The sequence below is a fragment of the Tursiops truncatus genome, chromosome 9 (genome assembly GCF_011762595.2).
Source record: "Tursiops truncatus isolate mTurTru1 chromosome 9, mTurTru1.mat.Y, whole genome shotgun sequence".
Lineage (NCBI taxonomy): Eukaryota > Metazoa > Chordata > Mammalia > Artiodactyla > Delphinidae > Tursiops > Tursiops truncatus.
The window spans coordinates 30,178,801-30,196,511 of record NC_047042.1 but is presented as its reverse complement, the minus strand read 5'-3'; the positions used below and the strand labels follow the sequence as shown (position 1 = coordinate 30,196,511).

Here is a 17,711-nt window from a genome sequence, read left to right as displayed (position 1 = left end):
TTAAAGTTCTGATGATACTAAGTATATATTGATTTACTATTTTCTGACTTGGATATTGTTCTAATCCTTTTACTAAAGCATCTCCATTCATCGCTTGATTGAGTAGATTTTGTCATCAGGTAGCTTTCTTCCCCCAACAGGGGCTCATTGATTTTTCATGTTAAGAATGTTTGCCATTTATATTTGAAGTCCACCTTGGCCAGGTATAGCAAATCATTAATATTAACTTAAGTAGAGTACAGAATGCAGAAAAAGTATAGAAAAGAGGAATTTTGTATAGTTGTATAGGAATTTTGTATAGTTGAGCAAGGAAGCTATTCTTCTAGAAGATTTGTTCATGACTCACAAAGTTAAAGGAGATATTAATGTTAAAGTCATCTTTCTCACTAGTCCGTGTGCTCCCTAAAAAAGGGATGGTACCTGCCCATAAAAGAGTGGATACAAAGAAAAAAGATAAGTAGGTTGATTGGACTGGAGGGAATTTATTTATTTAATATTTATTTATTTTTTGGCTGCATTGGGTCCTAGTTGCGGCACGCGGGATCTTTCGTTGTGGCGTGCGGGCTTCTCTCTAGTTGTGGTGCGTGGGCTCTGTAGTTGCAGTGCGCGGGCTCAGTAGCTGTGGGATCTTAATACCCAGCCAGGGATCGAACCGGCGTCCTCTGCATTGCAAGATGGATTCTTAACCACTGGACCACCAGGGAAGTCCCCCTGGACTGGAGGGAATTTAAAGCACTGAAGAATACATTTTGAGTTCTAGACATTCCACTAAGATTATATATATATAACTTGCCACTTTTTCTTCATATTTACTGAATCTTTGGGTATGTTATCCATTTGACCCACAATATTTTGAAAAGGAGACTAATTTTTCAGATCTCATAAGTAGATTCATGTTATGATCTTCAGAGATTGTTGATATGACATTTTTCTGAAATATATATATGTTAAGAAATAAAAGTTCAAATAACCTTAATTTTTGGTTCTAAAAAGTTACATCTAATTTTTGGATTTTTCCCCTTACATCCTAAATAACTGCTAGAAATATGTCAATTTTTCTGGCCTTAATTTAAGGTGAGAATATTCAGGTTGCCAACTTTGCTAGGATGGTGCCAAAATAAAGCACTGTAGGTCTTCTTACCTTTTTGGAGGAGGCATATACCTGTATTGTAGCATATGTGTGTTATTTTTCCACTTAAAAGACCTGTGTTCAAATGTTAGAAGTAGGTGCTTAGATTTGAAGGTTCTACATACATTTCAGGAATTAAAAAAAAAATTTATTGTGCGAATTTTCCCATATACAGAAAAATTCAGAAGAGTGAAATACTTAACACCTAGATTTAACAGATAATTAACATTATAATATATTTTTTCTGAATTATTATAAACTACAGCTATCATAACATTTCAGCCCTTAATACGTCAATATGAACCTTTTTTAAAAAAAAAGACACTTTCTACGTAACCGTAATAACATCTCACTAACAAAATCAAAATTTAAAAATATTATCTGATATCCAGCCCATGTTCAGATTTCTTTAGTTACTTTCAGACTGGCTTCTTAAAGTTTGTTTTTTCAAACCAGGATGCATTTGGTTGGATTCCTTTATTCTAGAATGGTTATACCTCCCCTGCCACCTTTTTTCCCACCCTACTTTCACCTGTTGAAGAAACTAAGACAGTAGTCCTGTAGACCAGAGTATTACACCTTCTCCTATATTTTGTGGCAAGCTTTACCATGTTACTTTAGTCTCTGAATTTCCTGTAAGTGTCACAAAATCTGGTTGTTCAACTTCTCTTGAAACTAAGATGGGTCCGTATGTTCAAGTTTAGAATTGTTTTTAAAGCAGAGTATATTTACTGGGAAAATATGAAGATATTTTTGTGAAAATACTTTCATAACTCTAATGATAACATTTGTGGAGTGCTCTTCATATTCCTCAAAGCACTTAATAGAAATATTTAAAAAATAATAGTTAATCAATATTTGCTGATTTGTGTTTTAAAGTTTTTATATACTCCTTTCCTTTAGGCTTGTTATCCCATTCCTGTCTGAAAAGATAAGACAGTTACTTTCTTTTTTCACTACAGATTTTCAGCTACTGATGTTACAAACAAAATATTGGAGCATAGAGTTGAGGAAAAGACTTAAACCAGGTAGGTAAATAATAAAAGTCTAAAGAAACAATACAGGGCTTCCCTGGTGGCGCAGTGGTTAAGAGTCCGCCTGCCAGTGCAGGGGACATGGGTTCGAGCCCTGGTCCGGGAAGATCCCACATGCCACGGAGCAACTAAGCCCATGCGCTACAACTACTGAGCCTGCACTCTAGAACCCGTGAGCCACAACTACTGAGCCCATGTGCCACAACTACTGAAGCCCGCATGCCTAGGGTCTGTGCTCCGTAACAAAGAGAAGCCACTGCAGTGAGAAGCCTGTGCACTGCAGCTAAGAGTAGCCCCCCGCTCGCCCCAACCAGAGAAAGCCCGTGCACAGCAACGAAGACTCAACGCAGCCAAAAATAAAATAAAATAAATAAAAAAAATAAACAATACAACTACCATTCATTTTTATAAAGGTCATTATTGGGATAATTGACAAAATTGGAAAATGAACTGTAGAGTACTGTCAACGTTGTTTCCTCAATTTGATAATTGTACCTTGATTATATAGGAATATTCTGAGGTATTTAGGATGAAAGGGGTGTGATGTATGGCAATCTACTTCCAAATGGTTTAGAAAAAATAAATGATATGTAATATGAGAGGGCGTTTGGTGAGTTTATGGGCTAATAGGAACTCATTTATTGCCAATATGGAAGTATAAGTTGGTCCAATCATTCTGGAAAGCATTTTGGCGATTTGTCTCAAGTTTTTAGCTTAGCCTAGCAATCTTACTTTTTTTTCTATAGTAATCGTAGGAACACTACAGTAAGATGTATGTATAAGGATATTTATATGAGAGTTTATGAAATTAATGAATTAATGATAAATTGGCAGTAGCCTAAATAAGAATATGAGGCTGACTAAATAAATATAATTAAAAACCATGTAAGCATTAAAAATGATAATGTAAATCTATTTATTGGCATGTTTGTAATACATTTTTAAGTGTTAAAGCTGGCTACTAAACAATATGAGTAGTAGTAATCTATTTTGTCTTTCAAAAAAGGTGCATGTACACAGATACAGGAATACATATACACAGATAATACGAATGTTTGTACGTAATTGATTAGTTAGATGTAATCTTCGTGTGTGTATACATATACATATATGTATTTTTATGCACATAGACATTTGGAAAGGTGATACTGTATGTTGCCAGTGGTTACTTTTTCATTTGTTTTATTTTTTTGGCTGCACCGTGCGGCTTGCGGGATCTTAGTTCCTGGACCAGGGATCGAACCTGGGCCCTTAGCAGTGGAAGCATGGAGTCTGAACCACTGGCCTGCCAGGGAATCCCCTTTTTTTAAAAAAAACTTGTTTTATTTTATTTTTTTGGCCATGAGTGGTTATTTTTTATTTTTTAAATTTATTTATTTTTGGCTGCGTTGGGTCTTCGTTGCTGCTCGTGGGCTTTCACTAGTTGCGGTGAGCGGGGGCTACTCTTCATTGCAGTGCGTGGGCTTCTCATTGCAGTGGCTTCTCTTATTGCGGAGCACGGGCTCTAGGCACGCGGGCTTCAGTAGTTGTGGCACGCAGGCTCTAGAGCGCAGGCTCAGTAGTTGTGGTGCACGGGCTTAGTTGCTCCGTGGCATGTGGGATCTTCCCGGACCAGGGATCGAATTGGTGTCCCCTCCATTGGCAGGCGGATTCTTAACCACTGTGCCACTAGGGAAGCCCCAGGTGGTTATTTTTTAAAAATAAGTTTCTAAGTGATTTTTGTATTCTTTTGTGTTAACTGAGTTTTTCAACAGAGTATATATGTTGCTTTTCTCATTAAAGTTTTCTAAGATAACGCTTCTTACAAAGGTTATGTTTTTGATTTTATTTTGTACCTTTGCAACAGTGTTTGATATGCAGTAAAAATAGTGCTATATTTGCTGATAATTCTGTACTAGGTTCGAGTACCTGAGTAGTTCTTTTGAGGCTAAATTCAGATTTTGAGCCTTGTTGGTCAGCTGCTTTCATTCTTTTACATGGCCAGAGTCCATTTTCTTAATGATCTATTAATTGTCTTTCAAATGTGATGCTGCTCACATAGCTTAGCTGAAGTACATTACCATTTTTGGAAAATAGAGAACATGTTCTATTAATGATGATTGTTTAGTGCCTTGGGGTATAGAACTTACATGTTTACTTCTGATGGTGGTCAACAACATGTGCTTTTTTTTTTTTTTTTAAGTAAATTTACTTATTTAGTTTTGGCTGCATTGGGTCTTCGTTGCTGTGCATGGGCTTTCTCTAGTTGTGGCTAGTGGGAGCTACTCTTCATTGTGGTGCATGGGCTTCTCATTGCGGTGGCTTCTCTTGTTGCAGAGCACGGGCTCTAGGCGTGCAGGCTTCAGTAGTTGTGGCACATGGGGTCATTAGTTGTGGCTCACGGGCTCTAGAGCACAGGCTTAGTAGTGGTGACGCAGAGGTTTAGTTGCTCTGCAGAATGTGGGATCTTCCTGGACCAGGGCTCGAACCCGTGTCCCCTGCATTGGCAGGCGGATTCTTAACCACTGCGCCACCAGGGAAGTCCAACAACATGTGCTTTGATAGTAATACTGGTTATTGTTTTTATAGTTTATTTAACTCTTAGCTGTTGATTTTAAGGGCATTTTCTATTACACTTTTATTTTACATCTTGCTTTTCTTTAACAGATTTTTCTTCTATTAGTTAAAAATATGGATCCTGAAGCAGCGGGACCACCAATTATCAAAGTGACTCCTCTTCAACAAATGATTGCCTCTTGTACTGGAGCTATACTGACATCACTGATGGGTAAAATAATATGTAGATCATGTAACTGAATGAATCATTGATTCCATTTGAGTTTTACCATCTGTGAAATAATGATAATATTATCATTCATGCTTCATCATGATAACATGAAAAGAACCCTGGACAGAGAACCAAGAGACTAGAATTTTAGTCCTTGCTTTGCCATTCTCAGGGTGAATGCACGTTGGGATAGTCCTTATTCTCTTTGAAATTAATTTTCCATCTCTAAAATTAGGAGCTTAGATCAGGAGTTCTTTGAGGTCCCTATCAATATTAAACTTTTATGACTCTATTATCCATTTTTTAAGATAGTAAGAAGATGGAATAAAATATTAGCATAATGAAAAATACAGAAATTGGACAACTTATAGTGGCAACAAATTCAAATTATATTTTACTTTGCTTTAGTAACAGTGAATTGCTTAAATTCCTCTGGACCACATTTTTATGTCTTTTTTAATGAATTTCTTGTAGACACAGCCAAATGACATAGTTAGGTGACAGTTTAGCATTTTAATGACTTTAACTTGGCTAGTTTATTTAAATAAGATAGCAGATGATTAGGAAAAATGTAAACTAATTGCTTTAGAATGTAGTGTCTTTAGGTCAGAATGCTAGGGTTGTAAAGGCTTTAGAGATCTTCTAATGTGACTTCTTCATTCTCAGACGAGGAAATACAGCCTGCAAATTAAAACCATTCTCCTTTGCTTCACTGTTCCCAAATGGAGTTACACAATGTGGTAGGAAGGATGATTTATGACTAGCTTACTCAAATTTGCATTATCTATAGTTTTTGTTTGATATAGGTGAATTTAACAGAATAGGAAGACTTATATTGTTTGATTATTGATTACTTGTAATATAAAGTTATTCTCAAATATTTAAATGGACTTTTGGAACTTTCATTCTTTACCTTAGATAACATATTTTCTTATAAATACTAGTATTTTAGTTTTAATGCTAATGGAATTATAGTTGTAGAAATATTATAAATGAGAGTTTAGTACTTGTGAGAGGACTAATTACATTTTCTCACTGGTACTCTAAATAAAATTCAAGGGCAAGAAATTAGAATGTTAACACTCAAAACCACTTTAAGATAAATAATCTTACCCATTGTGTAGTCACGAGGAAAGGTATCATTCAGTGTATTTTGTGTTCTTTGGACAAATGTCTGTACAATTTATAGGTGTCACTTGTTAATTGAGATTTATGTATCTTCATAGTGACACCCTTTGATGTTGTTAAAATTCGACTCCAAGCCCAAAACAACCCATTCTCCAAAGGTATGTGTTCTGCTTATCCTGAAAACATTGTTAGATTTTTAAATGTCGCTGTATTCTTTTTTGTTTGAATAATATTCTTTTTGTTAGTTTTTAAAAATTGATGCCTTTATCCTCATGCAGAAACATTTTCTCATTTCTTAGTTGTACATGATGAGGTCTAGGCAGAAAACAAATACAGTTGACCCTTGAACAATGAGGGGGTTAACACTGCCCACTGTCCACGTAGTTGTCTGCCTGTAATTTATAGTTGGCCCTCAGTGTCCACAGTTCCTGTGTTTTTGCAGTTCCTCATCCTTGGATTCAACCAACTACAGACTGTCTAGTACTGCAGTATTTACTATTGAAAAAAATCTGCATAAGTAGACCTTCACAGTTCAAACCTGTGTTGTTCAAGGGTCAACTGCCTGTGTATATGTGTATATAAAACATATAACACTTTCGTGAACCTACTGATTAAAGCAGAGGACAATTTTATATTTGAGTATGTGCCTCACAAGTAAGAACAGAATTAAACTTGTAAGGCATCTTAGAATCTAGCTTCCTACTTTAGTCCAAGAGCTGTGCTCATCCTACAGTATTCATCCAACAGTCATCTAATTGTTGCTTGAATAGTGATAGGAAAGTCATTATTTTACCAGGCAGCTTGGTTAATTGCTGGACATTATAGCTTATGTGGACTTTGAGAAGAAAGAGTAGTTATATGTTTTTATCAGATGGGCAAAAATAGTGATTCCTTGATCAATATTTTGCGGTTTTATAAAGATAATGCTGTTTCAAACATGTTTAAATAGCAGAAAACAGACTGTGAGAAAGCTAGCTTTGTTTCAGGTGGATGAGAGGATAGATGGGTTGTAGGAAGAGACTGAAAAGTAAAGTGGTTTCCTGTACATTAAAGTTAGACTAATGTATTATGAAATTGACAGAATTATATATGGTAGAATAGAGAAGACAGTTTTGGCAGCAAGAATGAATCCAATAATGGGAAGGATTGTTATTAGAGAAAGTTGTAGTCGGTTAAGAGGGAGCTGACAAATGTCTAGATTGAGCAGTATAAATACAGAGAAAGGGACAAAGCACAGCATTATTTACACTGGTTGAGAAAAACATTTTTTCATAGTCTTTTTTCAATTGATGTATAACATTGTATTAGTTTTAGGTGTACACTGTAATGATTTCATATATGTATATATTGAAAAATGATTACCACAATAAATTTAGTCAACTTTCATGACCTCACATAGTTAATAAATTTTTTTCCATGTAATGAGATCTTTTAAGATCTACTCTCTTAGCAACTTTCAGATATACATTAGATTTCATAATATATTTTTGTCTGAATTGCCCTTACATACCACAGGGTTTTCTTCTGGTCAAATAGAGAAGACGTACACCCATGCTGTCTTTTCAAAACAGGTTTTCTCCTCTGCCTTCCCTCTCCGCTCCCTCAGATAACCGAAAAGAATTTATTTCCATGTGCATTTGCTGACTGCAGTTCTGAAAACATAATCCACTAATTTACTCAATTGCTTTTCACCACTGTGAGTTTAGAGCCCAGTGCTATGTCATTAAGCAAGTCAAATTATTTATGTTTCATCCTAAAAGGTGAAGACAAAGTTATGTCTTTGTGTAGCCTGCTCATCGTACTTTCATTTTGTTCATATGTAAAAATAATACAGTTTTGTGAAATAATCACTGACTGTTAGAATCTTCTTTCTTAGGAAAATGTTTCTTATATAGTAATGGACTTATGGATCATCTATGTGTCTGTGACGAGGAAGGCAACAAAGCATGGTATAAGAAGCCAGGACGTTTCCAGGGAACATTGGTAAAGAGATTATATTATTTATAATCACAGTATGTTTTCTATTCTAATATTTACTCTTATATATGAAATATTTAACGATTACAGGAGAGTAAAATGTCCATCAGGTAGTTGGCACACTTATCCACAGTTAAAAAGTAGACATTGAAGCAGGAAAGGGAAAGTGCTTTTTTTGCTTTTAATTCTTTGCTAACTTTATTTTCATCTGTTTATGCTTAGGGAGTGGGTTTTTTTAAACTTTTTTATTTTGAGATACTTGTAGATCATATACAATTTTAAGAAAAATATACAGACAGACCCTATGTACCCTTTTTCCAGTTTCCCCCAGTGGTAACAGGTGACAGGATGAGTACAGTAGACCACAGGATATTGACATTGATACAGTGAGGATACAGACAATTCCATCACAGCAAGGATCCTTCCTATTTCCCTTTTATAGCTACATCTACTTCTTAACTCCTGGCAATCACTAATCTGTTTTCTATTTATATAATTTTGTCACTTTAAGAATGTTACATAAATGAAATAACAGAACATTTTGGGTTTGGCACTTTTCCCTTAATTATCTGAAGATTCATTCAAATTGTTTAATGTATCAATAGTTTGTTCCTTTTTATTACTCACTAGTATTACATGGTATGGATGTGTACCACAGTTTGTTTTCTGAGTGGTTTCCAGTTTTTGGCTCTGAATAAAACTGATACATACATTCATTCACAGGTTTTTGTGTGAAAGTAAGTGTAAGAAAAAACTCACGTTTTTTCTCTGAACACTCTACTTAGAACACTTCTGAACCGATATGTGGGTTTTTTCCCCCATACCAAGCAACTCTCCAGGGTTCACAAACTGGGTATTCTACAATTTAACTCAATTCTGACACCATCTACCTGGAGTTAGTGTCAGGTCCCGCAAGACTGCTCCCACTTCAGATGCCACTCCCAAGTCCAGGTTGTCACCTATGTTTCTGAATGACTGGCTGTAAATCAGAGGTTCCCAAGGTCTCCTCTTGGGTTCAGTAATTTGCTAGAACAGCTCACAGAACTCAGGAAAACAGTTTACTTACTAGATTACTAGTTTATTATGAAAGGATACAACTCAGGTACAGTCAGACAGAAGAGATGCACAGGGCAAGACTTGGGGGAAGGGGTGTGGAGCTTCCATGTCCACTCCAGGTGTGTCACTCTCCCAGCACCTCCCTGTGTTCACCAGCCTGGAAGCTTCCAAATGCCATTCTTTAGAGATTTTTATGGAGGCTTCATTACATAGACACGATTGATCAAATCACTGGCCCTTGGTGACTGACTAAACCTCCAGTTCTGCCTCCCTTCCCAGAACCCCTGAGGTTGGGGACTGGGATAGGGTGGGGAGGGTGGGACTAAAAGTTCCAGCCTTCTAATCAAGTGGTTGGTTCCTCCTGGCAACCAGCCCCCATCCTTTGGTTCTCTAGGGCCTTTCCAAAAATCACCTCATTAACATAAACTTAGGTGTAGTTGGAAGAGGCTTGTTGTGAATAACAAAAGACGCTACTTTCACCTCTTATCTTCTGGAGCTATTTCAGGACTGAGAACAAAAGACCAAAAATTATCAACAAAAGATGCTTCCTTTGCTCTGTATTAATTAGGAAATTATAAGAGTTTTGGAGCTGTGTGCCAGGAACCATGGATTAAGGCCAAAATGTATATTTCTTATTATTAATCATAATATCAGTGTTAGTCTTCATTTCTCTGGGGTAAATGTCCATGAGTGCAGTTGTTGGGTCATATGGTAGTTGCATGTTTAAGGTTTAAGAAACTGCCAACCTGTTTACGAGACTGGTAGGACCATTTTACATTCCCAGTGGCAATGTATGACTGATCTAATTTCTCCACAACCTCACGAGCATTTGGTGTTGTCACTATTTTTATTTTAGCAATTATGATAGGTGTGTAGTAGTATCTCATTGTGGTTTTAATTTACATTTCCCTGGTGGTTAGTGATGTTGAAAACCTATTCATATGTTTTCTAGCCATCAGTATATCCTCTTCAGTGAAATGGCTCTTCATGTCTTTTGCCCATTTTCTAATTTAACTGTTCGTATTTTTACTGTTAAGTTTTAAATGCTCCTTATACTATCTAGATACGAGTCCTTTGTTGAATGTGTGATTACTAAACATTCCTTCCCACTCTAACTTCCCTTCTTATACCCTTAAACAGGGTCTTTCATGGAGTAAAAGTTATTAATTTTGATGAAGTCCAATTTGTCAATTTTTTCTTTATAGATCATGCTTTTGGTGTCAAATCTAAGAATTCTTTATTTACCCTAAGATGTGAAGATTCTTCTCCTGTTTTTAAAGTCCTTGATCCATTTTGAGTCATTCTTATATAATGTATGGGTTTGAGGTTGAAGTTTGATCCTTTTTGGTTTTTTAGCATGTGGTTGTCCAGTTGCGTTTGTTGAAAAGGCTATCTTTCCTCCATTAAGATGCTTTTGCACATTGTCAGAAATCACTTGGGCATATCGTGTGGATCTATTTCTAGGTTGTTTATTCTGTAACATTTGTCTGTTACCTACATCAATACCACACGGTCTTAGTGTAGCTATAGAATAAGTCCTGAAATCAGGTAAACTGATTCCTCCCACTTTATTCTTATTTTTCTTTTTGAAAGTTGTTTTATCTATTTCCAAAGTTTCTTTGTCTTTCCATATAAATTTTAGAATAATCTTGTATATACCTACAAAAAATCTTGATGAGATTTTTATAGGAATTGTGTTAAACCTGTATGTCTTATTTGGAGAGAAATGACATATTTACTGTGCTGAGTGCTCCAGTCTGTTTTTTCTTCTAGATATAATTGACATACAGCACTGTATAAGTCTACGGTGTACAGCATAATGATTTGACTTACATACATCATGAAATGATTTCCAGAATAATTACCATCCACCATCTCACAGATACAAAATTAAAGAAACAGAAAAAAAATTTTTTGTGATGAGAACTCTTAGGATTTACTCTCTTAACAACTTCGGTGTATAACATACAGCCATGTTCATTATCTTTATCATGTTGTACATCATTTATTAGTACTTATTTATCTTATAACTGGAAGTTTGTACCTTTTGACCTTCATCCAATTCTCCCTTCCCCCCACCCCCCAACTCTGGTAACCACAAATCTCATCTCTTTTTTTTTTGAAAGGTAAATCATGCACAAATTTTCTTTAATAAAACTGGCCAGAGCTTGTTTTTAAACAAACAAACAAAAGATTTTAATGTCTGCTAGGAAAAATCATCTCTTTTTTATGAGTTTGTTTTTGAAGTATAATTAACCTACAATACTATGTTCCTGTTACACAACATAGTGATTTGATATATTTCTATGCATATCAAAATGATTACCATGATAATTCTAGTTACTATACGTCACCGTGTAAAAATATTACATAGTTATTGACTGTATTCCTCACAAGATACATTTCATCCCCTTGAATCCTTTACTTTGTAACTGGAAGTTTATACCTCTTAATCTCCCTCACCTATTTCTTTCCTCTCTCTCCTCCCCCTCCCCTCTGGCAACCACCTGTTTGTTGTCTGTATCTGTAACTCTGTTTCGTTATGTTTGTTCATTTGTTTTTTTAGATTCCACATATAAGGGAAATGATACAGTGTTTGTCTTTCTCTAACTTATTTCAATTAGCATAATACCCTCTTGGTCCATCCATGTTGTCACACATGGCAATATTTCATTCTTTTCAATGGCTGAGTAATAGTCCATTATCTATCTATCTGTCTATCGACCTATCAATAGATAGGTATGTGTATCTCACATTTTCTTTACCCATTCATCTATTTACGTTGCTTTCATATCTTGGTTATTGTAAATAATGCTTCAGTGAACATAGGGTGCATATACCTTTTTGAATTAGTATTTTTGTTTTCTTTGTATACATACCCACGAGTGGAATTGCTGGGTCATGTGGTACTTCTATTTAAAGTGGTTTTTTTTTTTGCAGTATGCGGGCCTCTCACTGTTGTGGCCTCTGCTGTCGTGGAGCACAGGCTCCGGACGCGCAGCCTCAGCGGCCATGGCTCACGGGCCCAGCTGCTCCGCGGCATGTGGGATCTTCCCGGACCGGGGCACGAACCCGCGTCCCCTGCGTCGGCAGGCAGACCCTCAACCACTGCGCCACCAGGGAAGCCCTAAAGTTTTTTGATGAAGCTTCATACTGTTTTCCATTGTGGCTGCACCAATTTACATTCCCACCAACAGTGCATAAGAGTTCCCTTTTCTCCACATCCTTGCCAACACTTGTTTATTTGTTGTCTTTTGGATAATAGCCATTTTTACAGGTGTGAGGTGATATCTCATCGTGGTTTTGATTGGCATTTCCCTGATGATTAGTGATGGTGAGCATCTTTTCATGTGCCTGTTGGCTATCTGTATGTCTTCTTTGGAAAAATGTCTGTTTAGATTCTCTGCCAATTTTTTAATCAGGTTTTTTTGGATTTTTTGATGTTCAGTTCTATAAGTTCTTTGTATATTTTGGGTATTAACCACCTGTTGGATATATCATTTGCAAATATTTTCTCCTGTTCAGTGGGTAGCCTTTTCGTTTTGTTGATAGTTTTCTTCGCTGTGCAAAATCTTTTTAGTTTGATGTAGTCCCATTTGTTTATTTTTCCTTTTGTTTCCCTTGCCTGAGGAGACATATCCAAAAAAATATTGCAAAGACCAGTGTCAAAGAGCATACTGCCTATGTTTTCTTCTTCTTTTTAAAAAATTATTTATTTTATTTAATTTGGCTGCACCAGGTCTTAGTTGCAGTACGTGGGATCTTCGTTGCGGCATGTGGGATCTTTAGTTGTGGCACGTGGACTCTTTTTTTGGTGGTTGTTGTTGCGGTACGCAGGCCTCTCACTGCTGTGGCCTCTCCCGTTGCGGAGCACAGGCTCTGGACGCGTAGGCTCAGCGGCCATGGCTCACGGGCCCAGCCGCTCCGTGGCATGTGGGATCTTCCCGGACCGGGACACGAACCCGTGTCCCCTGCATCGGCAGGCGGCCTCTCAACCACTGCGCCACCAGGGAAGTCCATCATGTGGACTCTTAGTTGTGGCATGTGGGCTTCTTAGTTATGGCATGCAGACTTCTTAGTTGTGGCATGGGAACTCTTAGTTGCGGCATGCATGTGGGATCTAGTTCCCTGACCAGGGATTGAACCCAGGCCCCATGCATTGGGAGCACAGAGTCTTACCCACTGCACCACCAGGGAAATCCCCTGCCTAGGTTTTTTTCTATTAAGATTTTTGCCTTCAGGTCTTAAGTTTAAGTCTTTAATCCATTTTAATTTTTTTAAATTAATTAATTTTTAGCTGTGTTGAGTCTTCGTTGCTGCATGCGGGCTTTCATGAGCTTCTTATTTCTCACTGAGGTGGCTTTTCTTATTGTGGAGCACGGGCTGTAGGCGTACGGGTTTCAGTAGTTGTGGCAAGCGGGCTTAGTAGTTGTGGCTCGCAGGCTCTAGAGCACAGGCTCAGTAGTTGTGCACAGGCTTTGTTGCTCTGTGGCATGTGGGATCTTCCTGGAGCAGGGATTGAACCTGTGTCCCATGCATTGGAAGCCGGTTTTTTGTTGTTGTTGCGGTATGCGGACTTCTCACTGCTGTGGCCTCTCCCATTGCGGAGAACAGGCTCCGGATGCACAGGCTCAGCGGCCATGGCTCACGGGCCTGGCCGCTCCGTGGCATGTGGGATCTTCCCGGACCAGGGCATGAACCCATGTCCCCTGCATCGGCAGGTGGACTCTCAACCACTGCGCCACCAGGGAAGCCCGGCAGGCAGATTCTTAACCACTGTATCACCAGGGAAGTCCCTGAATTTATTTTTGTGCATGGTGTGAGAGAGTAGTCCAGTTTGATTCTTTTGCATGTAGCTGTCCAGTTTTCCCAACACTGTTTATTGAAGAGGCTGTCTTTTCCTCATTGTATATTCTTGCCTCCTTTATTATAGATTAATTGCCCATATAAGTGTGTGGTTTTATTCCTGGGCTCTCTCTTCTGTTCCATTGATCTGTGTGTCTGTTTTTGTGCCAGTACCATATTGTTTTGATTACTGTAGCTTTATAATATGTTTGGAATCAGGGACAATGATACCTACAGCTTTGTTGTTCTTTCTCAAGATTGTTTTGACGATTCAGGGTCTTTTGTGTTTCCATACAAATTTTAGAATTATTTGTTCTAGTTCTGTGAAAAATGCCATTGGTATTGTGATAGGTATTGCATTGAATCTGTAGATTACCTTCGGTAGTATCATTTTAACAATATTCTTTTTTTTTAAATTTATTTTATTTTTTTTTATTATGGGCTGCATTGGGTCTTCATTGCTATGCACGGGCTTTTTCTCCAGTTGCAGTGAGAGGGGGCTATTCTTCATTGCAGTGTGCAGGCTTCTCATTGCGGTGGCTTCTCTTTGTTGTGGAGCATGGGCTCTAGGTGCACGGGCTTCAGTAGTTGTGGCACTCAGGTTCAGTAGTTGTGGCTCGTGGGCTCTGGAGTGCAGGCTCAGTAGTTGTGGCGCACGGGTTTAGTTGCTCCACGGCATGTGGGATCTTCCTGGTCCAGGGATCGAACCCGTGTCCCCTGCATTGGCAGGTGGATTCTTAACCACTGCACCACCAGGGAAGTCCCAACAGTATTAATTCTTCCAATCCAAGAACATCTGTTTGTGTCATCTTCAATTTCTTATAATTTTCTGAGTTCAGTATTTTACCTCCTTAGATTTATTCCTAGGTATTTTATCCTTTTTGATGTGATTGTGAATGGGATTATTTCCTTAATTTCCCTTTCTGATAGCTTGTTAGTGTATAGAAATGCAACAGATTTCTGTATATTAACTTAGTATCTTGCAATTTTACCAAATTCATTGAGGAGCTCTAGTATTTTCTGCTGGCATCTTTAGGATTTACTATGTATAGTATCATGTCATCTGCAAACAGTGACAGTTTTACTTCTTCCTTTCCAATTTGGATTCCTTTTATTTTCTCCTTCTCTGACTGCTGTGGCTAGGACTTCCAAAACTATGTTGAATAAACTATAGTGAATAAAAGTGGTAAGAGTGGGCATCCTTGTCTTGTTCCTGATATTAGAGGAAGTGGTTTCAGCTTTTAACTGTTGAATATGATGCTAGCTGTGGGCTTGTTGTATATGGCTTTTATTATGTTGAGGTATGCTCCCTCTATAACCATATACCCACTTTGTTGAGAGTTTTTATCATGAATGAATGTTGAATTTTTTCAGAACCTTTTTCTGCATCTGTAGAGATGATCATATGGATTTTATTCTTCAGTTTGTTAATGTGGTGTATCATTGATTGATTTATGGATATTGAACCATCCTCGCATCCCTGGGATAAGTCCCACTTGAACCTGGTGTATGATCCCTTTTGATCATTGTTTATCATATTGTTGAATTCGGTTTGCTCATACTTCATTGAGGATTTTTGCATCTATGTCATCAGTGATATTGGCCTGTCATTTTCTTTTTTGGTGTGATCTTTGTCTGATTTTGGTATCAGGGCAATGCTGGCCTCATAGAATGAGTTCAGAAGTGTTCCTTCCTCTGCAATTTTTTGGAATAGTTTTGGAAGGATAGGTGTTAACTCTTCTCTAAGTGTTTGGTAGAATTTACTTGTGAAGCCATCTGGTCCTGGACTTTTGTTTGTTGGAAGTTTTTTTTTGTTTTTGTTTTTGTTTTGCGGTACGTGGGCATCTCACTGCCGTGGCCTCTCCCATTGCGGAGCACAGGCTCCGGACGTGCAGGCTCAGTGGCCATGGCTCACGGGCCCAGCCGCTCCGCGGCACGTGGGATCCTCCCGAATCAGGGCACGAACCCGTGTCCCCTGCAACGGCAGGCGGACTCTCAACCACTGCGCCACCAGGGAAGCCCTGTTGGGAGTTTTTAAATTACTGATTCAGTTTCATTACTGGCATTTCATCTGTTTGTATTTTCTATTTCTTCCTGGTTCAGTGTTTGGAGAGTGTACATTTAGAAATTTTTCCATTTTTTTCCTTGGTCATCCATTTTACGGCATATAGTTGTTCATAGTAATCTATTATGATCCTTTGTATTTCTGTGGTGCCAGTTGTAAGACGCCATTTTGACTTATAGGTTTTTGTGTATATATTCCTTTGCTGAGGCTTTCTAATTTTTCATTAGTTTCAGACATGTTTGTAAGTGATCATTCAATGATTCATATGTTGACTGTTTTAAAATCTTTGTCAGATAATTCTAATTTCTGTCAGTCTCAGTGTTGGTATCTGTTTATTGTCTCTTTTCATTCAGTCTGACATCTTCCTGCTTATTTATTTATTTATTTGCCACGCTGTGTGGCTTGCGGTATCTTATTTCCCCAACCAGGGATCGAACCCGGGCCCCTGGCACTGAGAGCGCCAAGTCCTAACCACTGGACCGCCAGGGAATTCCCTCTTCCTGCTTCTTAAAATGACAAATGATTTTTTCTTTTTTACTGAAACCAGGAAATCTTGAGTATTATGTTATGCAACTCTGAATCTCATTTAAACATTCTATTTTAACTGGCCTTTTTGACACTGTTAACTCAGAGGAAGAGGGGTGCCACCCTGTTATGTCTGGGCAGAACTGAAGTCCAGGTTCCTCACTCAGCCTCCACTGATACATAGGGTGTGGGAGAGGGCTCTTTGCTGTTGGACAGTATGGTCTGAATGTTTGTGTCCCTCCCCCCCGCAAATTCATATGCTGAAATCCTTATGCCTGATGCAGTTGTTTTAGGAGGTGGAGCCTTTGGGAGTTGATTAGGCCATGAGGGCAGAGACCTCATGAGATTAATGCCCTTAGTAAAGAGACCTCAGAGAGCTCCCTTCCCCCTTGTGCCTTGTGAGGACACAGTGAGAAGTCTGAGATCCAGAAGAGGACCCTCATTTGACCTTGCCAGCACCCTGATCTTGGACTTCCAGCCTTGAGAACTGTGAGAAATAAATTTAGGTTGTTCATAAGCTATCCAGTCTGTGGTGTTTTGTTTAGCAGCCTTAACAGACTAAGATAGTGGGCGTGGAATTTCTGACTCCCCTTGTGATTTCCACTGCCACTGGTTGGGGGGTAGTCTCATTACTGTCAAGTGATGGTAAAAGTCCTGATTCTCCACTACTCCTTCTCTGATACCACTGTAAGAACCCTTAGCATATTCACCATTGTTATTTAAAAATCCCCAGTCTGATCCTTCCAAAATCTCTGCCATATCTGAATCTGGTTCTGATGCTTCGTTTGTTTCTTCAGACGATATATTTTGCCTTTTAGCATGCTTTGTAATTCTTTTCGTTGGAAGCTGGACATGATGTATTTGGTTAAAAGACTGAGGTAGATAGACCTTTAATGTGAGCTTTATCTGGCTAGACATTAGGCTGTGTTTACTTCTTGTTATAGCTGTGTTGTCAGAGGCTAAAATTTCCTCTACTGTCCTAGTTTTTGTCTTGCCTGTTGTCTTTGGGTTTTCCTGGAGACTCCTCAGATAGTAAAATAGTTTCCCTTGAGTGTAAGATTTTTTTTTAAGGAGAATGAAGATTTGGGGCATATTTCAAAAATGGTTACTTTTCCCCTTACCCTGCTGGAAACAGGAGGGGATTTTTCTCTGATCCTAACAGTGAGAATATGGTAGGGCTCATGG

The 17,711-nt window shown here is 38.1% G+C and overlaps 1 protein-coding gene across 7 annotated transcripts in view; it reads left to right on the top strand.

Annotated features, from left to right (window-relative positions):
* SLC25A40 (solute carrier family 25 member 40) overlaps positions 1-17,711 on the top strand; it is a 64,865-nt gene that overhangs the window by 20,242 nt on the left and 26,912 nt on the right. For 5 of the 7 annotated variants that reach the window (XR_012333908.1, XR_002175105.3, XM_019928854.3 and 2 more), the window contains exons 2-5: positions 2,092-2,157; positions 4,826-4,930; positions 6,157-6,216; positions 7,935-8,041. Coding sequence is in view for 5 of the 7 variants with exons in the window: in XM_019928854.3 (XP_019784413.1) it covers positions 2,092-2,157; positions 4,826-4,930; positions 6,157-6,216; positions 7,935-8,041 (338 nt within the window). In the remaining 2 variants the exon portion in view is untranslated. Of the gene's footprint in view, positions 1-2,091; positions 2,158-4,809; positions 4,931-6,156; positions 6,217-7,934; positions 8,042-17,711 lie in introns of all 7 variants that reach the window. The other 2 variants (XM_004315495.4, XM_019928878.3) reach the window with 2 other exon arrangements.